Source organism: Pseudochaenichthys georgianus, chromosome 6, assembly GCF_902827115.2.
Source record: "Pseudochaenichthys georgianus chromosome 6, fPseGeo1.2, whole genome shotgun sequence".
NCBI classification, from domain to species: Eukaryota; Metazoa; Chordata; class Actinopteri; order Perciformes; family Channichthyidae; genus Pseudochaenichthys; species Pseudochaenichthys georgianus.
Genome location: NC_047508.1, coordinates 16,886,193 through 16,914,071, shown reverse-complemented (window position 1 = coordinate 16,914,071; position 27,879 = coordinate 16,886,193). Strand labels below are relative to the sequence as shown.

Sequence of the window (27,879 nt, the reverse complement as noted above, 5' to 3'; positions counted from 1 at the left end):
CTTTATTTTTACTAGAGAATACAATTGAACGTTTTTTTTTTTAAAGCAAAATACAAATCTCTTTTTATGGGAAAATTACGATGGGGATGAAAATGCATTCAAATGTTCAGGAATATTGGAAATTGCAGACAAATTGAAGGTGCGCACTGTTTTGCGTGCACTCCCAGCGAATGTGAAAGACAGGAAATAAGCTCTAGGTATAATTAGGAATACGTGCGCACCTTCAAAAAAGAGGAATGTTGAGAGATTTAGCCAGACTGCTTTCCTTCATAAATCAAAGCACATCATAGACATCAACCCGCTACAGGTGTCCCGCTCCTCCCTGATTGCTCTTCCTCTTCCTCTGCTTTAGCATGGAAATAACCCTCCTCGGTGTGGGCCTGTTTACCATGGAATGTCTCTAGATTACACACAATTCAAATAAGTGCTGTGTGGGGCGTCTCTCAAGTAGGCCACCTCAAATGGATCCTGATACAATCAGCGTGCAGAGAGCACTCCTCGCTGAAAGACAGCTGCGATAAACATTCTGCTCCATCCGATGAACCTCCCCTGCGATTGCGAAAGTGGCAGCGACATTTTCAAGGGGAAGACTGTGCGCCTGTCCACCTGTCGAACCTCCGTAACTACACAAGAGGTGTCGGCTCATTTAATTCGCTCAGCGGCTCCCCACTGTCTTGACATGCTTCTAGCACGCCAATCTCCTGTGTTCTTTGTCCTCTAATTGTCCTCCACAAACTGGGAGTGTGTGCAGGATAATGGTGAGGGGAAATATCTTCTCTCCTCAAAGCATACTTCAAAAAAGACTGTTGCATTGTCGCTGTGGGACGGCTGCCAGCAGATAGCAGGCCTATCTCGTTTAGACAAGAACAAATGAGGCGGAAGATAGAGCTAAAGCTGATCCATGCCATACTGACTTATCTCTGTGTCCAGAGGCCCTTTCAAACGGACGTCTACTGATTACACTAGCTGCTTCTGAGGCAATATTTGTGCCTGAAATGTTTACTTTGCCATTATATCAAAATAAAACGTTTCCTGAAAGCATTGTCTAATGAATATATCAGTTTAGACTCGGGTTTCTTTCTATTTCTGTGATTTAATATTAGAGAACACAAGGAAGGGGTATTATTAGTACAGCTGCTGATGGGGGCCATTTGTTCCTGTTGAGCTTCTTGAGTTACCCCCTGTGAGCTGCACTGCACGATACGTGTGTGATTGGGTATCGGCTGTATAATGAGCTGGTGCTTGTGACATGGAAAAAGCTGGCTCAGGATGAGTGTGGTTGTCAATGCCAAAACCCAGCCACTGTATTGTGTAAACCGAGAGTGGAAGCGTTCAGGGTTATCAACACGACAAGGGGATAGAATAAGACGAGGGAAAGCAGGTTGATAATGATCAAAATGGTAAAGAGATATAACAGGCAAACGACAAATCTGAGGTCTCCCCTTCAACAATTATATCATGTCACTTGTTAACTTACCTTACCTTTCCTCATACAGTATTAACCAAGCCTTGCCAACTGTAAGACGACAAGAACATCTAAATGTAACAATCACTTAGCAACTTAATTATGGATGCCTTTACTTGAGAAATGTAGACCTAAGAGCGCGTTGTAAACAATTAAAAACCCAATCAAATGTCAGACATATACCTTAACTTCCTTGGTTTTTAAAGGTCCCATGACATGGCCATTTCTACTGATCATAATTCCATTGTTGAGGTCTACTAGGATAGATTTACATTGTTCAATGCTCCAAAATCACATTGGTTTCTCACAGCATCTCTGTATAGTACAGTATGTGTATTCACTCTCTGTCCTAAACGGCTTGTTGGAGCTCCAGCCCCCCCCCCCTTCCCTGTGAGCCCACTGTGCTCTGATCGCCCACTCTGTTCTGATGAGTCCACCACCGTTACAGCGGAACATCAGTGATTATGTTTTACAATGGCGTTTGTTAGCAACCAGAAAATGACACCACTAATGACAAACAGATGAGAATGCTGCGTGGGGTCTGGGTGCCGTGTTGGCGGGACGTTGCGCGGGTCGCTGCTGCGACGAGCGGACAGTGTGAGCTGGGTTCATTTCCTGCTTGCTGCGCGGGGTCTGCGACACAGCGAGACATCGCAAATGGACGCGGGAAAGGGGGGTGCTGAGGGGGCTGCAGCACCCCCCATCTGCGAGGCTCCACTAGCAGATTGTTGTTAGAATTCAGAAGGCGCCTGCTACAAAAATTACACACATTTTATAATCTATTCACACAGAATGAAGTCATGTAAGTAAATGGCACCAACTTACCTAGAACTTTCACCATCCAAAACCAAAACAAGTATTTGTTGGTCCTAAACCGAAGGAATCTGAACATTGACTCCAGTACTAGGGGAAATTGGGGCATCTTATGAATCGTGGCAATAACCACTCTTAAATGGAAATGGGTGCATCGATTCATTTCCTAGAATCAGGTCCATTTCTATATGCCACTGAGCTTTGGTCTCTCCATGTTTCCCTGTGGCTATTAAGAATAGGACAATATACAGAGGAGGGAGAGACAACATAAAGGTGCCAATTAGAGGCAACCTCATTTCTCACACTCTTCCCATCGCACACCCTCTCTCAAATAAGCTTTTGTTCGGTGTGCTGCACTGACAATCATGCACTAGAAAGAAACAATGGGAGATGAACAAACCAGCTGAGATGTATTATGGGATTGACAATAATAGATGGTTAGATGCAAAGTCAGCTAGGAGAGATCGTTCAGTGACTGACGGCACTAAAGCAATGCTATTAAGAGGAACTTCGTAGGTACACGTTGGGAAGTCTAAAAGGCACATGCAGCATTACAATGTACATGAATTCAAAGTTGTATACAGAATATATATGCACAACTACCTGACCTTGGTTGCCTTCACAGTACTGCGGAAGTGAAATGGATGCATTATGCAGACACACATGAATGTAGACAGCAAACTGCAGGCAGCTCTGTGCTTATTCTCTTTTGCAATGTCTCCATGATCACTACCGTTGCACGCAAAAGCACAGTGAATCTCTGCAGACACAACAGACTGCCTCCGAGAAGGACTTCGACATAATGAAGATCTGGATCCCTGCAGCTGCACTCTCTATCTCGCTGTGACCAGCACTGATGCAGAGTGAAACCGTTTCAAAAGCATATTGATGTTTTGTTTTTCCTTCTTGCCAGAGCACATCCTCTTTGCAAAATAGATGTCTCTTTGAATGAAGATATTCTTGTCTCACCATGACAATGGAAACTGCTGATCACGAACGAATCGTACGGGCGATAAAGCTGACCGCCCACCACAGTTAATATGAAAAACAGCCAGATTTCTCAGCCAGAGCGCCTTCTGAGGCGATATTGGATCAGCAACTAAACCAGACTAATAAAGCCACTCACATGTAGGCCAGCGTGAAATGTGATTGCTTTTGCAGAATATTCCTCACTATAATGATGGACAAGGCCCTGTTGCAACTCATCCATTTTACATTTGGATCTTACCATTTTAAGAGATGGCGTGACTGACTCGTCTAAAACATTTTGTATTTACTGTTAGTTAATCTTTTCTCTTGTCACAGGTGTCTATAATGATCCCTTAGAAAAGACTCCCGCTATTGCCAGACAATTTAGGACAAAAAACAGCCAGACTACGGAGAATTCTCCCACAGACTGTGAACAAATTAAAGACGGAGTGAGAACATGCTGCAGCACAATATTTTGCACTCACATCTCTTTTGCAAGGTAAGCACTTCAATGAGAAATGGACTGTAGGGTGGGGAGGGGGAGGGGGGAAGGTTTGGGTTCTCTTGAAGATGGAAGAACATTACATTGCATTTAGCTGAACACTTTCCATCTGAAGTCAACAGAAGTGCGCATTGATGTGGACATTACCAGGCTCTCAATTATATTGACGGATGCCAGCCAACAGACAGGACATATTATACGAGAGCACAGTTTTTTAAAACATACCTCATAATCTGTTTTAGAGTCGGAAATTGTTTTGACTGTAAAATCAAATCAAATCAAGTTTTATTTATATAGCACATTTATAAACGATTTTTGGTCGAGCCAAAGTGCTGTACATATAATAAAAATAGCCTACAGTAGAGACACTTTACAGCACAGATTGTTCAGAATATCAGTATGAGAAAAACGACATCCTCTCTCCTTAGACCCTCACATCGTACAAGGAAAAACTTCCGGAGAAAAAAAAATGGAGGTTTGCTACATCATGCACAACCATAAATGATGATACAGCTACAGTATGTCTCTGGAGACTGTATACAGACTTCCCACTGGCCGTACATGCATTTTTTATGTATACATTGGTCCATAGCCAGAGCTTGATTTATTGACTGTACGTGGTTTGTCTTGTGTGTCATGTTTTTCTTTTTGTCTTTTTGTTTATCTATGTCTGTAAGTTGTTGCTATTGTCGGGACCAAATTGAAAACGAGATGGTGCAAGGGGTTTATCCCAATAAATACATTTCTATACATTTCTATATTGATCAAACATATTAATAAGTAAAGTAGGTCTGTTCTTTCCATTGTGAGTGTGTATTAGGTCTCGTAGAGCCCAGCCTTACACAATGTAAAAGCCTGCGTTATAGATGAATAATGCAGAAAATGAACTGCATGTTCTTAGCACAGCTAATCAGGGTGGGAATTTCAGAGCTATCAGAAAGAAAAAACAACTTACTTTTAAGTGGGAGTTTAATTCTACTGCCTGACTGCCTCTCTCTAGGCACACCTGCTTTCAGGTTTCATCTGCTCAAGTAAGTCTTAACTATCACAGAATAATACCTATTCCTTCAGCTATATAATATGACCACCGGGCATTTCACTAATACCAATTACTCTGTAAACTGATGTAAATTCAAATGCTCAACACTTACTGTGATATCTTGTTTCAACAGTTTTTTTTTTATCACTTAAACTTTCATTTTTATATTGCTAATTTTATTTTATCTTAATTTTTTACATTGCGTGCATCCTGTTTTTCACTCTGACCCTGTTGCTGCTATAAACGCATACATTTCCTCACGGGGATAAATAAAGTTCCCTCTCATCTTAAATAGTAACTACTGTACACACAGGCTTTTAACCATAGAATATATATTTTTTCCACAGTAAAACGTAAAACCTGACAGCATCCGTCAACGAGTCGGGCACCAATCAATTGTCTGCCTTGATGTATGTCATATGTTGCAATAGATACTCAATGTCCACTCACTAGGAAGGAGGAATAGAGAGAGAATAGCCGGTGTGTGCCATCGGCCTGGAGCAGTCAGTAATGGAAACAATGAAATGGTAAAAAGGGTAGCTTCTTGAACTGCCCAATGATTCGGCGAAGGGCAATACACCAAGTTAACATTTGGATCGTTTTTTGACAACACATAAAACCACCAACCTTCTTTTACATCTCCTACACTTTAAGAGCACCACAGTTATGCGCATTGTCAAGTGTAGCTCGGGAATGTGTTGAAAGAAAACACAAGATATAGCCTCTCAGGTCGTGTTGAGAACTCAAATGTGTCGGTATCAGATTGGTTCAGTCGGGTGGGGTCTGGAAGGTGAGGGTACAAGCAGTGTCAGCCTCTCCATGTAAGGCCTGTGCAAGGCTTAAGTACCAGGTATAGAAGTTGCTGTGGCTACAAGCACAACACATGTAATCACGCCCAAACTGTGATCTTGCAGAGCTGCAACTGATCCGTAGAGGTGAGTTCAACATTGCTCATAAAAGATTAATTGTGGAGTTGCTCTTTAATCATGTGAAAGCATTCACCTGATGAAAACACAATTAATGGTGTGCAGCAAATGATGGGCTAATCGTGCAATTCATCACAAACATGTCACCGAAATGAACAAAGTCAAAAAACACATTCACAGATACTTTGTTGTTCTCCTTTCAGTCGCCGTTTCCACAGTTTAAACATCACTTAAATGTGTTATTTCCTGAAATAGACCAAATGATTTACAAGGTTGTCCCCAGGAGGAAATCATGATGTGAATACCCAGAGAAAAGGAGAGAAGAGAGAGACAGTAAGATCTAAGAGTGACGTTGACTCGCCTCCTGAGGAGCTGTCATCAAATATCAACGACGTCCCCTCCCTAGTCCCTACCATCATGCATCACTTCTTTCACCCAGGGTAAGTAAAGCATTTTGGATCCGACAATATGTCCTCTCAGAAGGAGACTGGGGAGAAAAATCTGGCCAACCCCATCTGTCCAAGCACACTTGGGAACTCGGCACAAGAAATGCTTGGAATAATATCAGCTCATTAAACGGCCGTTATCGATGGTATGGCATTATAGATATGGGTTGAAAGCTCCACCGACAAGTCATTTCAGAACGGCTTTGTCATCTATTCAAATGCTACCGCTATGCATACAAGAAGGCAGTGGTTTCTAGAGGTCAGAGTGAATATGGCTTGATCAAAGCAGGAAATCAGGTGACTACTGAGATAGTTCGATGGGGCTAACAAACAGGACTTTCACTCAGAAGACAGGAATTTGTGTACATTTTTAAACCAAAAGTCAATGTTACGTCAAATTGACATTAGAGGGGCCCTATTATGCTTATTTTCAAGTTCATATTTGTATTTGTAATGAACAAAAAGGTCTTTCTTTTCTTATACTACATGTACCTGTACTGCAGCAACTCTTTTTAGTTTAGTCAATTTATTGAACATGTCAGAAACAAAAAAATATAACAATAATATATATATATATATATATATTCTCTTTTTTTCACTCAGATTAATAATTATAACAAAGTACCAAAAAACAAATAATAATAAACAAAAAACAAAAAAATAATAATAATAATTTTCAGATAGTCTCTGTTCATGTTCAACAGGGGCAAGAAGAAGCTTAAAAAACTTTTCTGGTCCTACCCACTCTAACATATATTTTTCTTATAAAACATGAGGTCATCGTCATCAGCGACATGTTTGTCTTGTTAATCTTTTCTTTTTTTTTTACAAAACAATCAGAAAGAAATTACTTTTTACAATTACAAGAAATAACAACAAATGAGATTTTACAGGTCCTGTTCATAACCATTAATGATTAGACTCCTAAATAATACTTTCATTTTAGATAGACTTGTACAATATTTCAGTGCATCGTTACAGTTATTCCACAGACTAACACCTTTTGATGAGATGCAATGAAGTTTGGCATTTGTTCGTACGGGTGGTTTTTTGAAAATGCAGTTTCCTCTCAACATGTGTATGCTTTCTCTCTGTGTGAAAAGTCCCTGGATATTATGAGGTAATTGTTGATTTGCGGCTTTGAACATAATTTGAATAGTTTTATAGTCAACCAGGTCTTGTAGTTTTAGTGTTTTTAGTTTGATGAACAATTTATTTGTTGGTTCTCTGTAGGTAGTTTTATGTATAACTCGTATGGCTCTTTTTTGCAGGACGAAGATAGCCCTCAGTCTGAAACCATAGCCCAGTTTGCTCTGATTGGATGGCTTTCAGTATGTCATTAACGTGATGTTACGTAACAAACGTTGTCATACATATTTTACCCCAAACCAGGGCCCTGATGGTAAACTTAAACACGTATTTTTTGCACGTAAACCTACCGTTACTGAAATTACGCCATCTTCTCCCCTATTGGTGGGTGCAGCTTTGCCCTTCTGACGCATTAGAGCATTAGTGAAAACAACTTATAATGGCTATTTAATGGCTTGATCAAGAGAAGCCTAGGAAACTAGTGTGAACCTTTTCAAAAAGGCGTCATGATGAATACCTAAAATGATCCAAAAATAGTTGAAAAGTGTACGAAATGGAAGGGGGCATTAATGGGCTGACTCTGAACACGCAGCTGTGGCAGAAAGGACCACAATGATGGATTTGTCTCACAGCAGCGCTGCACTGATGAGTGTATACACAGGCAAAAGGTCTATGTTAATAATTACTCACGGCTCACTCTGGATGAATGAGATCATTCACTGAGGATGGCAATGAACCCATAATCAACCTCTCGAATTCGACGCCTTTCCCTAACCTCGTTCTGTCCACACCAGGCTCTCACTTCTTTGTAATCAACAATCGCTATCCTAAGTCTCCCATTACTGAAGCCTGGGTGGCTTAATAAGAGAAATGAGAGACATCTGTGCAGAAATAAGGACTACTGACAGGGAAGACAAATGCCACATGGCCAGTGAGGGGGGTCTCTACACCAATTTCTCACAGTATCTTATCTTTAATTAAGGTTCGCTACAATAGCATATCAACATAAGTATTCAGCTTAAAGAAAAGTCTGCTAATACAAACATTTACATGACATATATTCTATTACATTACAGTAAAAGGTTAATGAACATGAGCTCAAGGCAAATGGATGCATGTTCTTGATGCTGCATTATTTAAAAGTCTCCATTTTTGTGGAAGAGGATTTACAACCCTGACGTGAACACCCTTAAACTGATCATTTATCATTCCAGGAGCATTTTGCAATTACAGACAGCTTCATCATATGGCTCTTGCATTTTTTCCCATGCAATAAAACTGTCAAATCCTCTTTAAAAAATAAGATCTGAGACATCCCTCTAGTATGCCCCAGACAGAATACCAAAGTGAAGGAACGAGGCTGGTTTTGTATGCTTCCTTCTCATATAAGACTTTGCATGCTGCGGGCAAACAGTCTGCCTCCGATTTACAATATTCCGGACACTTAAAACCCTGATATGTTCTGAAACAGAACAGATACACAAAGCAAATGCCCCTTTATGTCTGCCAATATGGCTGGTAATTGCAAATGTGTGTAAACTAAACAACCATTTGCCTCAGTCGTGTGATAAGACTCGGGCGGCTTCAAGGGGACTGTTTAAAACCTCGGCTGTGATAAGGAAGAGGATGGATCTGCATGCAGGGAGAGCAGCAAGATTAGGTTTGCACAGTGTCAGAAATCTTGCTACTGTAGCAGTGGAGGATCCTGACTTAACTGCATTGTCCTCTTCAGGGAGAATATAAGAGCAGGGCTGGGAGCACACCCCGTGCACATCAAATATGAGTCGACCTCAAATTGGATCAGACATAACGAGAGCATGGCAACAACCTGCTCTGATGAAGATCTAGGATTCGCTCTGGAAACAACAAGACAGGAATTTGAAAATCACAACACACAGTCTAATACATCTGCTGATGGTCTGAAATGTACAGCATATTGCAGGCAGTATGTCAAATTGGCCCATTAAAAAATAGCGATAAAAGATGTAAGGCAGTCAGGCGATCATCTCGTTGGCATATGCGCTGATGTGTTCCTATCTAGAAAGCCACAATATGTTGCATTTTATGGCTGAGATATAAAGCAGCAGCAATCTGAGGCGGTACAGCTAAATAAATCAATATATGCTTCGATGTTAAAAGGCATAAATCTGTCTCTCATTTGTCATGGCGGAGAACGCAGAGTGTGCTTCATCGCGTGGTGGAGCCCTGCTGGGGTAGTGTCCTGGCTGGGCTCATTACCATTCAAACAGCGAATGCCTGAGTCCCTGACCCAAATTCAAAACGACACTTTGTAAAATATACACATTCAAAGTCAATCTGCTGCTCGTATTTTCTGTGTTTTGTCATGTTGTTGCCCAGCGTGTCTTGGGTCTGTAAGTGTGGTTCCGAAAAGGGGAGATGGATAAGCAGTATCTAGCTCAAGAGGATGCTATGTGGGATGTTTGAATGGATTTATGGTGGGAATATAATTGAATGAATTGAGGTAGTGGCCTTGGGGGATTAGGTCTTAAAGACAGTGCAGATGCATACTCTTGCCTAGAGCTGATAACCTCTGGAGAATGTAGGGAGCTGGACCCAGGACACTCTTCTGGTGTACTTAACGGCAGCTCAAGAAGAAATCTAGTATTTCCAGGGAATCCACCTTTCCGCGCAAACATGCTAAAACTGTGATACAGTAAGGATTCAAATCAGACAGCTTGTGGATCTGCAATTACTTCATAAACATACCATATACAGTACTGTTAATTAAACATGATAGGGTAATCTAAAAGGAATTTCTTCACTCTCAAAAGACCAAGAAAATTATATTCTGTAAGCCTCCTCAACCGAGCCGGAGGTGGGTACTGACTGGGAAACATTGATTTTACTGCAATTTGCCTTTGGGTGTCAGAATAAAATGCTGAGTAGTTGAACCAGCAAAATGTTCCAGCATTCTACATTATTCACTGCTTAGGCGCAGCTTAGCATTGATTGGTCTTCCTGGGGTAAAGAGAGAAGGTGAGGAAGAGATACCAGCTCCTGCATCACTAGGACAGGAGCAGCCTTGAAATACATTTTTCATCTGGCATGCGAGGAAGCTCCGACATGTTTTATTTTTGAATAAAACATTTTGTGGACGACAAACTGAAATGAAGTGGGAATGTTTCTGCATCAATTAAAGAAACAGAGCAGTATGAAGGTAACGCATACTGAAAGATTTGTCCCAGAAAGAGATTGCGACAGCACTTTGAAAGCTAGAGCTGACCAATTCAGAGCGCAGTGTGTCTCTTGTATTGGCTCATAGCTACACTGCATCTCTACGAGTCTGCGGGTGCTACAGCGAGTCACTACGTGATGTGTGGAACGTTCAAAGGCAGATGAAAAGCAATCGCTCTATTCCCAACACTGATTTAGCCAGAATGCAGTAATTTTGTGAAACAGTTTACTTTAGAAGTCCTATCAATTTGAATTCCATTATAACATGTACAATTGCCATCAGCTACAGTATGTGCGGCGGCACAGCATTTCTTTTGAGTGCGTGCCCTGCTTGCGTTGATTTAAAAAGAAAATAACACCACCAAAAGGAAGACCTCCCTCAATCAATGACCCACATGCATGACCTACAAGGGAATGTTCTGCTTTTCCGCTCAGCAATATAAACTCATTATTGACCACACAGCAATGATGCTGTGCACTCGATTGGCTGAGGTGCAAGATTTGGCACAAAGTCATTACAAAAGATCCTGCTTATGTATGCAGCACTAATGACACTCTTCTCCCCCCCCCCCTCACTACCGTGCTTCCTTTCTCTCTACTCTGAACTCCTCTGGCCTATATTTACAAAAGCTAGATATCTTTGTTTGATGCACTGTAGCAAAGGAAACATGTACTGTAAAGTCATTCCTGATGATATTTGACCAACTACGATGGCACCTAATTTGGCTACTGTGAATGTGTGTTTTCTCTTAAAGAGCCTTTGAGGAATGACAATACTGTAGATAGGCATCCCAGAGGTACACCAGTGTGCAATGAGATACACGAGGGAATAAAGAATGAATGGCATACTAAATAACGTTTTCTATGTACTGTAATTCCTGCCTGCACCGAGCAGCTACTGTTATTTAATCTGTTCTCATGTTGTCACTGCAAGTCAGTGCGGCACAGCTGACACAATAGCAACTGGGCCAAAACTGCACCTGCAGCCCTGTTGCATCAAACTGCATGTCAAAAATCTCTAAAGGGATTAATAAGACTTAACTCCACACTTGCACTGTATGCTGTTTTCAGCTTCTCATGTGTGTCATAATTCATGAAGCAAAAGCAACAACTCATCAAGTCTGAAGCCAGGCTCATTCAAAGGGCGAGTGATACAGTAGCAGCGTGGGAGACTTCATTCCCTTCCAGAAGCACCACCTACCTTACTGCACACCTCCATTCTCATGCTCTATTACCTTAACTCCTTAGAGTGAAGCACAGCGGCTCCCTATCCCAGTTGATCTGCAACATGAGCTAATGAGCTCGGCGGCGGCGCACAACACGGCTGGGAAATCGAAGCAGCCGGAGAGACGTGTAAATTAAAATCAGCTCCCCAGACGAACCATGGGACAAAGCAAGCATATGGGGGTATTCACCAAGCAGGTCAGCCAATCCAAATCAAGGCCCCGTGGTCTCTTGGGGATACTAATTACAAGGCTTTATAAGAAATGCATATATAGTGATGGTCTTAGTGTACATGTTGCAGACAGATAAGAAGAGTCACTCTCACGCTAGACATTGTGGCAACTGTACAGCATAGCTAATCAAATGTGAGCATTTTGTATAGAATAAATGCTTGACATGGATCATTCTGAGGGTGTATGTGTATGCTTGTAGTGATTATTAATCAAATCGGCCGGAAGCCAATTCTTAAAAAACTGTGAGGTTTACAATTTTGGTGGACAGAATTGTTGAGGTTGATGCTTCCTACTGCCATTTCAAATTCATGCCATTTCAAATGCCTGCCTTTCACGGCAGATTGATGGGATGAAATGCTTCTGACAGCACAGCGTATACGGCTTGTTTCATCATCTCGCAGAGCGTACTCAATCCTCATCTATTTTCCCGGGGCCCAATCCTTGTTTCACCTGGCAGTGACTGATGGGGTTCAGCTGTGCCTCTTGTTAAAAGAAAAAAGTAGTATTTTATTGAAAGTTTTTCAAATACGCACTTTCTCTCTCGAGCCATAACAGATGACTGAACTTTTCATGTGCCGGTATTGAAAATTAAAAACAGGCAAATTTCTTCAGCACCTCGGATCTAAAACCCCAGGGGGAAAGAGGCAGCTTGTGTGAAACGCTTTACGGAGTTCCACTCAGCCAGACTCAAACCCACACATACCTCTACACTTCTTACAGGCCACCTTGAGCCCGTCAATAGCTCCACTCTTTGTAGCATCAGAGCGCGGGTACATTTGAAACATTAGATGTCAAATAACAGTGATTAAATCGATACGGGAACTAATCTTCTGTTGCCTCGTACCAAATGGTTTATAAATCCCCACAGCAATCCCCTCAAGTAAGCACAGGAATTCATGAATGCTTAAACCCATTTGGTGTACTCTAACAAAGGAGCAGCTTTGATACTACCACTCCTCATCTACTTGTAGGACAAGCCTGCTGAGCTGACACTTTTCTTTTAAATATGAATATCAAATGAGGCCTTTGATATGGCACGATAATGGCAAGGCTGGGCCAATTGAGGTTCTCTATCTTTAAAGAAAGGGAATGAGTTTGTGAGTTGTTGCTTTTAGTGATTGGCAGAATCATTTCTTCTGTAGTGTCATTTTTAGCGTTTTACTTCTCAAAAGGTGTTCATTACGACTGGAAACGATAACTAAGTGCGGCAGTGGATAGTAAATTGAATGTTGAATGGAAGAGATTACAGAGGAGGCTGCGAGCACAGAGAACATACTGCAGAGTAAGAGGCTGAACAATCCTTGCTCCAAGCAAAACACCAACACTAATATGCTCACAAGGCTGACACCAATAGGACTTACCATCAATCTCTCTTCCCCGCTGGTCAAACAGTCACTGCATGTTTGTGAGAGCATAACTACCCCCCCCCCCCCCATTAGCCTCCTGACTAAACAACACACTGTCACACTGCACAAAAGCCATTTACTTTGATGATTGTTGGCTTTAGCGCAGAGCCGTCCTAAGGAGTCGTGCTCTCAATCCTAACAGCACCACCCAATACTGTTCTAATCGGCCTGAACCTCCCCCGACATCTCAGACCCTCCTAATCCCTCATAAGAAAGAGTAGCCAGATGGTCACGAACAACTGCTGGGGGGATTGAGGATGAGCGCATGTATGGAGATGCCTGCCGCTGTTTACCTTGTGCTTCGAGTTACCAATGTAAGCCCTGCGGAGCGGGTGGTGAGCGTACTTTCAATAACGCATGTGTGTGGAGTGGACAGTGTGTGCGCTCGTGCATGTGCGCACAGTCAGAAAGAGGGGACCCCTGCTGTACCTGCGTGTCTGATTACCACAGCGCGTCATTCCTTCCTTCAGTCCTGAGATGAGATGTGAGAGCTCCCCACCAGCTGCAGTAACCTTGTGATCACTGGGGTGTCTGAGGGAGAGCAGCGCAGTCCCAGGGGTGTCAAGATACAGCATGCCTCTCACCCTTCCTCCCTCGTATCCCATGGTGCTCAGGCACCCCGTCCCGACCCCTAACTGGCGAGCATAACCCTTCATTCCCAGGTATGCTACCCTTAAAGTGCGCCTCCTGCTGCACCCAGAATCCACCAGTCAGCCAGCCGCCAATGAGCCTCATGCTGTCACATGTTGACGGACAGACCACATGGTGCCTCTTTAACCCCCTCATAACCCCACTACCTTCCCCCGAGACGCTGATTAAACTGTCATTAAAATGATCTACTGGCGGGGGGGGAAACAAGAGTATATAGAAGGATATATGCATGGTGGGTGCTCATTAAGTCGACATTACCATGGTAAGATATTCAATTATTTCACAGCAGGGGATGCGCTGCGCTGGGGAGAGTCCATAGCCACTTATGGACCCTTCGCCCACACAAGCACACGCTACATGATTGCAGAGAGAATCTTCAAACGTCACACTAAAGGGAAGGGCTTTAGCACACTCTCAGGCTGGATTTCTATGGAGGCCAACAAGCTAGGCTCCACATGAATTGGAGGCCACTAGCCTTGAAATCCAAAGCCTCTTTTCCACCTCCCTATTAGTGGTGTGCAGCAGCCGGTTATTAGTGGCGGGTTTTGCCACTGAAAAGGGTGAAGCAGAAATTGAGCCTGGGGGGAACCTAGGAAGTAAAAGCCCTCAGACAAATCCCCTGACTGCCCCTCAAGGAGATAGCGGATAATAATGACCTTATGCCCTCTGCCAAAGATTGACCTATAACTACAGTATGCAGTATGCAATGATGTCGCTTCTGAGCTATTAAATAAGCCAAGCAGGCCGGAACTGACATGCACATAACTGATGGTGTCACATGCTAACGTAGAGTCTAAAAGGGTCTTGATGTATTATATTTCAGACGTAGCTCGAAGAAAGAATAATTATAAGCAGTGGTAATTCCTCAATGGACGGTTTAAATCACCCTTCAGAATTTGATAGATCAGGAACCTATACATATACATATTGAAGCTGAAGGGATATCTGTTGTGCAATACAGGAAGAATGTGAATGTGCAGGTGTGTTTCGACAGTGGGCTGAGCAACCGTGATCAGAACCTGTGACACCACAGCACATGTGGTATTCTATCTGACAGAAAGGATCGGAAGATGTGTTGCCGACACTGATGGAGTGTTTGAGATCTGACATCAATGAAATACTAGAGAGCACATTTCCCCCTACAGCTCATCGTCAAGGTGTCCCAGTTCAGGTATTTGTCTGTTTGTACTTTTACTGAAAACACGAATGGCTTTAGGTGCAGTGTGTGTTTAGACTTTTTTAATCTGTATCCTCCTGGATACCCTTTAAAATGCTAAATTACGTTAAATCATTTTAATTGTGTTGTACTATAAAAGGAGCTGAAGCAGGACTTCCTATGGCATACGTTTATCTTATTAAGTTATGATTTGAACAGTTTACTCATGCTTTTAACCTTATGATTCAGATACCTTATTAACTGCCTTAAAGTTATTTTGTTCAAATTAAGCTTCCAGTAAAACAAAACACGCATTTTGCAATAATTATTCCCCATCAATTTAGTAAATGCTTAAAGTGTCCTTACAAATGGAAGGGATGTCAAGTCAAGGCCTGAGCAATGTAGGTCCACATCAAGCTATGTCAATGTCTGCATTAAGGAATGCAACATAGGCTAATCTTCTCTGACCCTTTCATTCACTTAAACAAACATTACATCAAGGCGAGGCAAGCTGAAGAGCCCCTGAGCTATTTGTAAGTCTTTGCCAATCGCTCTCGCTCTCGCCTTTATGGCCTGGGTAATGATAAGAGAATGATATGGAGTTGGGCCCTAAAGCAGCAGAGGCGTCCACAGCTTCAGGGAGCAGAGCCTGGCCGATAGCAGTGCTCGTATTATGGAGCGGCCAATGGGATGGATCTGGGTCTGTATGTGTTCAATGCAGGCCTGATCACAGCTGGGCTCAAGCTAATGCCCGCTCATGGTGCCTTCCACCGTGCCCCAGTTAGCAGGGCCCACTGACATGGTGGGACAGGTTGGTAGAGTCCCCAGTGTTGGGGTGTTTTTACGCTTCGCTGCCTCCACACAAAAGACTTGGCCCCATAACCTATAAGCTCTTTAATCCATTCTGTAAACATCCAAGGGATGCCCACTTACACAACAAATGCCCATGCATGGGTACACAGCAGAGCCTGCCACACACTGGCCACGCTCCTCTGGTTGACATATAGCTGTGAGTACATTTGGCACACAGGGCACGATCACATTAGGATTCTTTGTTTTTCGTGTTATTACTGGGTTTTACTAGGATTTATAATTACAACTTTATTACATGACACAGATTAAACAAAACATCCAGATGCAGCTTCTCTGTCAGGCTGTTCTGCCTAAATAGACAATGTACAAGAATTTACAAAATATTTGGGAAACAGGCAAAAATAACGAAGGATATCTAGTAGACTGTGAACAAAACAACCAATTAGTTGATTTATAGACTTATAAAAGGGCAACCTTATGATGTTGTATCTATAATTATTTATCACAGTTTTACACAAGAGCAACAACATCTAATAGTCGTACTAGAACATCTCCTCTAAAATCAACCCAAACTATTGCTGACACGCTCAACTCTCTTTGCCTGAGAGCACGTTGCGTTACTTGTCAATCTCACTGTACTGTAGAGGCATATACTCTTTCACTTGCATGCCTCAAGCAGCATCTCAACCCCCACGTTCACTGGAAATCATAAATCCATCTCCAAGAGTGACCCTGATGAACCCACCACAATTCAAAACCTTCAACCCACATACACAAGAAGACCTGGTGCAATGCCACTGACGATGTCATATCCAGTAATAGACACATTCGCGCGAGGGAACAGGCACAAACAGCCCGATGTAATAATTCGAAATGCATCGTTGCACTGACAACCATCAAATTGCCATAATGTTTCCTGATTAACATTTATAAGAAACATAATCACAGAGCCTTCACATTTGCCAGCGCAAATATGGAGAATGATTAAGTTACTGCCAGATTGACTGTCAGCATCAGCCTCTAAGCCATATCTGCAAATGAATATCATTATTAACATCAACTAGATCGATATGAACAAGTGTGATGAGAAAAAACATCAAGAATATGATGAGCCACTTACCCAGAAGATGAGGTTGAAGATGAACATCATATACTTCAAGCAGCAGAGGCAGCCTCTTGCCATGTTGCACTTCTTGAATTCTAAAAGGAATACAAAGGATAGATCCAGGTAAAACACCACGTATTTGCTGCCTTTTGGCGAGGTGTACTTGTTGTTGGTCTTGTCTCCTGCGCTGTTGTCAGCTGTCGCTCCAGCCGGTGCCTGCGGTGCGTCTTTGCGCGGCCCCGTGGAGCCGTAGAATGCGCCGGCAGTGAAGCCGCGGCCGCCAAAGGGACGGCCAGACGTGGAGGCTTGAGCAAAATCAGAGTCACGGCTATCTACGGAGGGGCTACGGTGAATGGCTGACTCCTCACTGCTGGACTTCTCCATGCTCTAGGGCTGCAGCTGCTGATGAAGAGCTCCCTGACGCACAGTCTACCATAGTCTCAGGGATTACAGGACAGAACACCTCCGAGTCTCACACTCTGATGCAAAAAAATGATGAAAACCCCCAAAAGACACAACTACATCCACCTCAAGTCACAGTGGGGTAAGAAAGTGTTCAGTAAAGAAGTGAGTGGAACTGCACATATCCGGCACCTTTGTGAGGCTGAAGTGCTTCCTGCTGCTTTCTTGCTGTGGTAGTAGATGTGCAGCAGAGTCCTGTAATGAGCATTACCCTCGCCTATCAGATGTCCGTCTGTCCGTGAACAAGTTTCAGTCCTCCCTCAATCCCCTCTTAATATCACTCTCCTCCTGAGAAAGAGACACCCCGGTGAGTCTCAGCTGCTCCACTTCAATGTTCTCTTGCTGAACCTGGAAACTTTTGGTCCTGTCCTCTCTCCAATGCTCTTCTCTTCCTCTGTCCTCCTCTTCTCTGATGCGCTCTGCTCTTCCTTTATTCTGTCTCTCTGTGTGTGCCTGTCTTCTGTAGAGTGCAATTCTGTGCTCAGCGGCTCCGTCCTCTGCACTGCCTGCGCTCTGCTCTCCCAATAGCACTCCAGCTGATGTGCTATTATCGGCAGACGCAACCAACGGGCAATCCCTATCCCCACGACAAGAGTACTGCCCTCCTTCCCCATCTCTCTCTCCCTCGCTCTCCCTCAGCCCCTCCCCAATGCTGAGCAGACAGCCAATGCAGCAGCTGCAACAAGACCTGAGCTCCTCCTTCCCGCACCCCCCCTGTCTTTAATAAGCCCATCACTGTGTTTGCTTTGACTATACATGTTCAGCAATTTCATCTTTGCTGCCTGGGGAATTGAGAGGGTTAGATGAGTATACAAATATCAAGCAAACAAGCGAAAAAGTGTCAAGGTAATTGTAAATGAGTATGGATTGTGTGTGAAGTAGCAGGGTTGGAGTTTGTGTGTGTGTGTGTGTGTGTGTGTGTGTGTGTGTGTGTGTGTGTGTGTGTGTGTGGTGTGTGTGTGTGTGGTGTGTGTGTGTGGTGTGTGTGTGTGTGTGTGTGTGTGTGTGTGTGTGTGTGTGTGTGTGTGTGTGTGTGTGTGTGTGTGAAATGGACATTTCTGGCAGGCTCATTGGCATGCAGAGTTCTTACTGTGAGTCTGCTGAGACACTGGCACCTGCGATTTGTCACATATAGCCTACTACTACAGCTTCTTTCACTGTTTTAATTTGACATTTCATTTATAATGTTGTTATAAATGAACCCCAGTGAAGTCTGACTGAAGTATTTATCAGACATTTCTGAGAAACCAGCCTTAAAACTCCAGGCGACTGTCACCACTGTGATCACTGCATGTGATGTGTGAGGTGGCGGCGACAGCACTGAACTGCCGCTCGGTCACACTGCTCTGTGTTATTCAGCACTGCACTGCCCACATCCAGGTAAGGGAGACTACATTAACTGGCAGTGTCCAAGGCTTTGGAATGATGGCACCATCTGAGGCACGGAAAGGGGATAGTGGTATGAAGATGCTGAACACTCTCTGAGGCAAAGCCAGGGTCAAACGCTGAGCACCCCTGCTGATAACACAGATAACACTAGCTCCTCAAATATCTACATGTCAATATCATCAGAGAACAAAGGCTAACTGGTGAAGGACCTTTGCCGTGGTACCTGTCAAATATATAAAAAGAAAAGGATAATTATAGCTTGTTGTGTCTATGCGTGTGAGCCCGCAAGAGCTTAATTGCAACCTCAGGTGAAAGAAACAATTGGAATAACAATTGAAATGCCTCTATTGAGTCTACTTTTTTCCCTCCAGTGACTGTCGAGCTAAATCAGGTCTACCTCTAGTCTAGACTGCACATTGTTCGGCTTTGGTAATGGTCTTCTGTCAGCTGGGTGCCGGTGAAGGCTCAGCTGCCAGACAGATGGAGAGAGAGTTTCAACTGAATGGTCTTAAAGGTAAATCCAGTAATACCCAATCGACGTAGACAAGCTAATCCATCTTGTGTTTCACCATCTCAGAGTAATAAACAGCCTTGAGGAAGTGCATGAAATGTGGTTGCAATTCACAGAAATTATGTAAAATCAAATCATGTTTAAGCAATTTGTTGGTGTAACAATTTAACAGCACATTTCAAATACTGATAATTTATGAAATTATTATTGAAATTATGTTTATTAAAAAATATTTAGACCTCCGTCCTGTAGAATACATTTAAAGCAAGAGTTGATACCTTTCTCGAGTCTTTACGCTTGGTATCAGATTATAGCCAGTAGCGGGTTAGCTTAGTTTAGCAGCAAGACTAGAAGAAGCAGGAATCAGCAAGCTTGGCTCTATTCCTTTGTAGAAAAAATAAATAAATATCAAGCTACCTACCTAAACTGCAATCTCCGGTCTAAACCCAGATACTCAAACACGTAACTCCCGCAAATTGACACCTTTTTGTTTCTGCATTTTTATTTTGGTAGGGATTTGCTAGCTAGGTCTGCATACTTCCAGTCTTAAGGCTAAGCTAAGCTAACCATCTGCCGCCATAGTCTTTACTGTACACGCATGTAAATGCTTTAAATGTTGTCATATATTTTCTCAGCAAGTTAGCCAACATGTCATATTGCTTTAAAAAAAAAAAATCCCTTTATTACAAGAGGGAGAAATTAAGTTTTTCGAGACCGCCATTTTTTTGGTTTTTAAAAATAAATGCAAATAGTTTAATATATAACTCAAGGATTGGATTCAACCCTCTCATTTCAAAACCACATCAAGTCCGTTTCAAAATCAGCCTTCTTCCACCTCAGAAACGTATCAAGACTCCGGCCATCACTCTCCGACTCTGTTGCAGAGAAGCGCATTCATTGTTTCATTACCTCCCGCCTGGACTATTGCAACAGACTCCTATCCGGGGTTCCCAGCAAAACCCTGAACAGGCTCCAGTACATCCAGAACTCAGCTGCCAGGGTTCTCACACGCACCAAGCCCTGGGAGCACATCACCCCCACTCTCTTCAACCTCTCTGGCTCCCGGTCAAGTCCCTCGTCACCTACAAGTCCCTCCATGCCCTCTCCCCTCAGTGCCTCACAGATCTCCTACGCCCATACATCCCGTCCCGCACCCTTCGATCCTCCCGCAGCCTGCTCTCCATTCCCCATTCACGCCTCCGCACCTTTGGTATATACAGTCTATGCTTTGGGGACCGTGCCTTCAGTGTCGCTGCCCCCACCTTCTGGAACTCCCTCCCTGCGGAAATCCACAAGGCCCCTTCTCTCAACATCTTCAAATCAACCCTGAAAACTCATTTGTTCAACAAAGCCTTCCAACATTAACTCACTCCCCTCCCCCCCCCCCCACTGCAATGTTGCACTTCCATTTCTGCCCGTTTTATGTTTATGTTTTTATGTCTTGTCCTTATATGTTTCTTTGTAAAGCGACCTTGAGGTTATGAAAGGCGCTATATAAATTCAAGTTATTATTATTATTATTATTATTAAGGACTCTCAAAGTTAGTAATAATGGCAAGAGAAAGTCACATTCTTCCACGTTTTCAGAAACTAACAAAAGCTGTGTTTCAAATCTTGACCATGCATTTTTTCTAGTTTCTATGAGGCTGTGAAATACTTGTTTTAATTGAAAGATTACAGAAGGTTTACATATAAGTCGGGAGACTTTGATATGATACCAGCATTTGAACAGATCATTTTCTTTAGCCTTCACAAAGCCTGTCTTAAACGGCATGTTTGCAGTTCCACAGGCAGATATTTTATCTGCAATATGTTGCAACTGCAAATCATGAAGGCAAATCAGTTATTACGCTGTCAAAGGTTGACGTCCCATGATGAAAATAGCTGTTCACAAGCTACAAGCAACAAGGTTTCCCATCAGCCCTTTTGAACAAATGTGAAGAGCTAGAAAGGCTGTCAGAATCCAGGCGCTTTCCATCTAGTGATTTTCAGGCTCTTAACTCCAAATTCAATACAATTTACGTCAGTGCGGCTCCCTCTGAGAGTAACACACATTTACTAAAGGTCAGAGGGCTCATAGTATGCATTTGACTGATTCCACAGGAAGCTAGAAGGACACACCTGAGCCGGTTTCCTTCATACACAGATCGACTCCGAGCAACGGGGCTCTGCACTTCTGCATTTGGTTGATGGGGTACAGCAAGAGAGAAAGACTCGAGGGAACAGGGACAGGGAGTTGAGGCTTAGAGGGAAGATGAAGAATATGTGGACAAAGCAGAGAAGACCAGTGCAGGGATTCCGGGCTAGGAGCGATGGTGTCAGTGGGAGATGAGATTGTTTTCAAACGTGCTCTATGATGCCGGTTCAATTGAGCAGACCTTTAACATATGTATGGTGGAAAGACAGATAGGGTTGAATAGATTAAAGCTCAAAGAGAACCAACAGGGACTCTCTCAGAGCTCTTCAGACAAGGCTTTTACAAAACACTTGATGGTCCCAGTGCCACTACGAACAAATAATAAACACAACAGTGGTGTCAGTTACTCTTTGAGAAGGAATTTAAGATAAGTAATACAATAGTGAGTGAAAGAAATACAGTACATGGATTTGATTAATTATCTTTGTATGGTGGGCAGCATTATGCAAAAACAGCATAGTATGTGGTCTAGTTTACATAAATCTCCAGCCTACAAACAGTAGGGGGTAAAGTGATTTTTACTGAAAGTTTATTGCTGTCTAATTAAATTATAAAGTGCAATTCTTCATTAGGGACATAAACAGCAGCAACACTGAATCAGATATCTTCTCACATACATATATAGACCCACTATGTCCATTTGACTTTGCCAAAGCCCAAAGCCACCCAACATCATTGCTTCAGCTATTTGCAATATACATACGGCAAATAAAGAAGAGGTTTTAATATAAATTAAATCAATATTTTACTGTTTTGCATTTTCAGTTTGAGACAAGCATTATGGTGGAAAATGTGAAAAACAAATTAAGTGGAATAAATAAACCATTTGTTTTCTCACCAAAAGCACTGAGTTTACGAGCATTACCCTTTCAAGCTGTCTTACAGCATATGGCTGGGCTTAGTGACTGGGTTTAGAGTCTTTTTATTAGTAGTATTTATTCCTTTAAATAAGTAACTTACTTAACTTTTCCTTGTATTCTTAACTCAAGTCCTTATCCAATATATATAGTTTATGTCTCTATCTTTAGACATCATGCAGTTCTCCCCATTAAAAAATAAGAGATGTTTTCAACGCATGGCTGTTACTGGTGGCCATAAATTGCCATAAAGTTTAGTACTTGCGGTACAAAGATTAAAAACAAGAATTACCGCATCCATTTTGTTATTCCTCAGTCAACCAGACATGTTGCAGTTATCATCCATTACTTCCCATTATGTCATCCCTTCATTCATTATCTTATCAAACATTTGGATGCAATTCTCCAAATTAGCATACGAGTTATTCAGCTTTCGTCAAAAACTTGTTTTGTAAGGTCACAGGGAACTTTGATCTTTGACCACCAAAATCAATTCACCCTCAAAGCCCAATTTGGCATTTTTGCATAATTTGGAAGACATGTCCTCAAGGCGTTCCTGAGATATCACTTGATGAGAATGGGATGGACAAACACACATAACAGACAACCGGAAAGCATTTTGCCGCAGGCCACAGCTGCCGCTGTTGGCAAGGAGGAAAACAATTCAATGGTATGTAAATGAATGGTTGGAAGCATCCATGGTCAATATTTTTTATTTCTAATGAATTGAGAAAGATGAAAGCAGTCCAGAGTACCCTGTCTGATCTATCAGGGGCAGGTGGTGAAGAGGGAACATTCCATTCTCTATGACGGCACCCACCCTCTCCTTTATAAGTTTAAATCCTTGCCTCTTGCACATATTTAAAACGATTTAAACACTCATTCATCTTTACAGCCATTCGCCCCAAATAAGGTTAAAGGGGATTTTCATATGTTTTGATGCTCTTCTTACTTTTAGATGTGGATGACAGGAAATTCATCATGTATTGTTGTTATTGTTTGTTCCGATCATTATGCTTGTTCACCGATGCAGTGCCACTGAATCTTTGTTACTCTTAGTGTTATTACCTCCACCAAGGAGCTGATGTATTTTGCGTGGTTTGCCTGTCAGCATGATTACAGAACTACAGGCTCAATTTCCATAAAACTCGACCGAAGGATACAGCACGAGCCGAGGAACCTATTACAGTTTGGAGCGGAATAACAAGGCAGATACGAAACTGATTTTACACTTTGGTGACATATACCATATCACATGTCTGATCTGGGTCACGATTCCCTGCACACGGCTTTCACCTCTGACGACAATAGCAAACATGGAAGTGGCTGAGCCGAAATGGCAGTTCTCATTCATAACACTCCGTTCGATGTCTCACTATGGGATGCGCCTCATCGCGGAGCAAACAGAAGCATCAATCTCATTACGCCAATCCTGATTGGCTGGTGATCTTGACGTCAGCGTCAGGGGAATCCACCCCCTATAAGTAGCTTGCGCCACGATGCATGCGTCATTCAAACACCTCTTCTCGCTTCAGAGCACATCTCTACAGTAGCCGGACAAGCTTAACAGTCCACAGAATGAACCCAAATCCAAAACATTTCGGTCGACGGGCGCTCGCCGGCTACTCCTTCTGATTCGCAAGAAGACGGTAATACTAACGCCAGTTAGTATTAAAATCGACCTCGCCGTTTCTTTCCCCGGAAAGTAAGGTAAGGTATTGATTTTTCTCAAGCTAGCTACGCACCTGTTGCTAGCTAGCTTCCCCTTACTACCGACACCACGGTAGCGAGGACGCTTTTCTTTTTCTCTCTCACGGAGGAGAAAAGGATTGGAAGTATATTGACACACCAGTCAATATTCAATCAATCAATCAACAACTTTATTATTATTATTTATTATTCTTTGAGAACAAAGTACCCAAGTGTTGGTAACACTTTTCTCTCAACGACGTACCTGTTACGAGCGGGTCCTCTCCACGCCACGAGGCGAACAAGATGGACGCCTCTCCCCCTCACACCAGAGGAGTCAGGGACTCGGAGGCTCGGTCATGCGGCTGCGGGTTGAAGATAGCAGGCACAGACTCACACCAGGTCTGCTCGTCCTGCCTCGGGCTGGAATACGCCCAGGAGGCTATCGACAACCCCGGCTCGTGCGGGCATTGTGCCCGTTTCACCCGAAAGAGCCTCCACCGACGGCTAGCTTGTTGGAACAGGACTCCCTCATGTCCACTGATTCAAGACACGGGGGCGTCCGCCGCAGAGACTGAGCCCCTCACTGTGTCGGTCTGGGGCTCACTAACAGCGGCAGCTGCGGAACCGGGATCCCACGCCGTGTCAGGCCGGGACCCGGTGGCGGCGGAGGATGTCCTGGAATTAGACTACATGGAGGACGAAGAGGACACCTCTGAGTCCCTCCTGTCTGATTCGGATGAGCAAGAAGAAGATATCTTCATGTCATCGGCTCAAACGGCAAAGCCGGGAGCGATGGCTGCTCTCCCGGGCGATAGCACACCAGCTTCGCCTTGTCTGAGCATGGACCTGCAGGCCGCGTGTCAGCGCACTGCATCCAGGCTAAACATCCCGTGGCCCGAAATGGCCAAGGAGACCGCCAGGTCCCGTTACGAGGGGAAACATTCTCCCCAAGCAATGAGGACAAGGAGGCAACTCCTCCCGGTCTTCCCGGAGATGTTGGATGAGGTGTCGGTCTCCTGGAGGGACCGACCGTTTAGCAACAAGTCCCCAATCCAGGGTGCCTCCTCCCTAGACTGCGACGGTATGGAGAGGCTCGGCCTGCTCCGCATACCGCCGTTGGAACTGCTGGTGGCAGCCCACCTCCTACCGAGGATGGGCCCGTCACCAAGCAGGAACCCCACGCTGCCAGCGAAGGTGGACCGTTTCCAGTCGACCATGACTGAACGGTCCTACGGAGCCGCATCGTTGTCTGCCAGGGCTGTGAACGTTTCCTCACTGCTAACCGTATACCAAGCGGAGCTCTGTGAGGATATGTCGAGTAATCCTGGACCGGCCGTTCTGGACGAGTTGGCCGCGGTCACAGACATTTGTCTGCGCCGTCCAGGCCACGGGAAAAACAATGGGGATCATGGTGGTGCAGGAAAGAGCTAGATGGCTCAACCTCACCAACCTCCCAGACCGGGAAAAGGAGGATGTGCTTGACATGCCCATCGTTCCCGAGGGGATTTTCGGCTCCGCTCTTGCCTCGATGCAGAGGAGATGCGAGTCGAAAAAGAAGGAGGACGAGGCCCTCCACCTCTGCCTCCCTCGAAGGGCCCAGCCGCTGCCTTCGCAGCGGCAGCCCTTCGTCCAAGCTGCACCGAACCCTGCTCGGTTAAAAATACCGAAAACGCAGAGGTCGCAGTCCACCCGAGTCCCCAGCCCAGGCAGGGTACGAGGGCGAGCTGGCATAGAAAATCTCCGGTTCCGGCTGCAGCCCAGGCGCAGCCAACCCAGAATTTCGGCCAGCAGTCGAGGAAGAAGAAGCGAGCGGCGTGACAGCCCCTCCTTCTCCCCTCTGTGACAGAGCTGGAAGTATACGGTTCCTCGAGAGATGCCTCAACACCATCCTCAAGTCCGCATAAACACAAGTCACACACTTATTGATTTTCCTGTCATAAAACATTTTCCGCTGATGCATCCAGGCTTCGAGCCAAGGGCGCAGCTCGAAAAAATGAAAAGAAAAACAATAAAAACAAGAAACAGTCCGTCAACTGTTCCCCTTCTGAGAGCAGCTACGGCCTCTCTCAAAGGGCGGACAATTGACGGGTCTGTGAAGGCACCACCGTCACACGCGTGCGCAGTGCCGGCTGGGGTCGTGAAGGCACTACCGTCACGCGCAGTGCCGGCTGGAGCCGTGAGGGCACCCCCGCCACACGCATGCGCTGTGTCGGTGGGGATTGTCAAAATGGGGCACAACAGTGCTCAGACACTGGAAGGCCCCATAACACAACAAATAGAGACTCAGAGGGGAAGAGACGTGACATCTCAGCTGGCTCTAAGGAGCATACAGCGGGAGATGCTCACGACATCTGCTTGGGTTTCTCAAGACAGTCACACGGAGCTACAGACTCCAAGTCACCGTCACCCCCCCTCGCTTCTCGGGCTATCTGTATTCACAAGCCCGGGGAGAGTCAACCCATATTCTGGAGAGAGATTCTCTCTCTCCTAGAAAGGAGGGTTTTATCTATAATGCCCGCCGAGCAGAGTCAGATTACGCAGACAAATGTCCTCGTAAAGCACCTGCTCAACATGGGTCTCATAATAAAAGTAAACCCCTCGCGCCACGGCGTGCGGAAAGTATTGGTTATTATGAAATGCGTAGTGGCACTACGCCACTGGCCGCACCCGACTTTTCTAGTACGGGCCACCCATTTACACGGCTCTTCCCGTCAAGAATATGAATAGAACTTAGGTAGATCACTTTACATTTCTGCAAATTAATTTTTAATCACACACGTCTCCCCACGTCTCCCCGTCCCGAAAATGATAAATAAAATAAAGAGGAAACAATTTTCAAGTTCAGTTTTCAACGTTTTATTTAAAATAACTGACATAACAGACACCATACTGTAGGCCCATCTGCTGCGGAAACCAGGACGAGCTATTTCGGGATCTGTTTTTTGGAGGCTCCTCAGTCTCTCATTTACCCGGCTCCTGATCTTATGCCACTGGTCAATGTTCATATCTGGGAACCAATTGGAAACATAGGACTCAATCTTTTTCAACCTCTTGATGGGAAAAAAGGAAGGTGTAAATGTTTGAATGATGAATAAACAGTGAGGAGGGGTACAGTATGAATTAGGGGTGTAACGGTATCCGTATTCGTCCCGTACCGTCACGGTTCGGACGTCACGGTTTGGCACATGCAGTCACACGGCGAATACGCCTTTTGTTTACGAGTGGGAACAAAATAATTCAGGGCAGTATCCACTACACTATATATAATCCAGGGGGCGGTATTTTGCCTAAAAGCTGTTTGCCAGCCGCCCCTTAAACAACAAATGAAGAACAAGAAGAAACAACAACAAAACGAACAAAATACAAGAAGAAGAAAAGTTAGTATGGTGAGTTCAGATAACACACAGGAGCTAGAACCCACCTGCTTCTTTTAAATCAGTTGTGTGGGAACATTTCGGGTTCCCTGTGGACGACAATAACGATGAAGTGTGCGAGTGGTGGATCGGACGAGGACGGTGTGTCGGCGTTGTTCTACAGCGGTGCGGTATGCTAATGGGAACACACACAAACATGCTAAATCATATCAGAAGGCATCACCCAGGTTTACCAATCACCGGAGCCCGGCAAAAGACAACAGCTGTTCAACAGCTGATCCCCACTGTTTTTAAGAAGCCAATAGACACGAGAGCCCAAAAATAAATAACAGAAGCTTTTGGCTTATGTTTTTCAACGACTTTGC

The 27,879-nt window shown here is 44.0% G+C and overlaps 1 protein-coding gene across 2 annotated transcripts in view; it reads right to left on the bottom strand.

The window, feature by feature from the left end:
• Nucleotides 1-27,879, bottom strand: part of tspan9a (tetraspanin 9a) — a 251,899-nt gene that overhangs the window by 76,989 nt on the left and 147,031 nt on the right. The window contains exon 4 of one of the 2 annotated variants that reach the window (XM_034086087.2): nucleotides 17,048-17,127. In XM_034086087.2, coding sequence (XP_033941978.1) covers nucleotides 17,048-17,110 — 63 coding nt within the window. In that variant the 5' untranslated portion in view covers nucleotides 17,111-17,127. Of the gene's footprint in view, nucleotides 1-17,047; nucleotides 18,068-27,879 lie in introns of those variants that run through there. The other variant, XM_034086086.2, reaches the window with a different exon arrangement.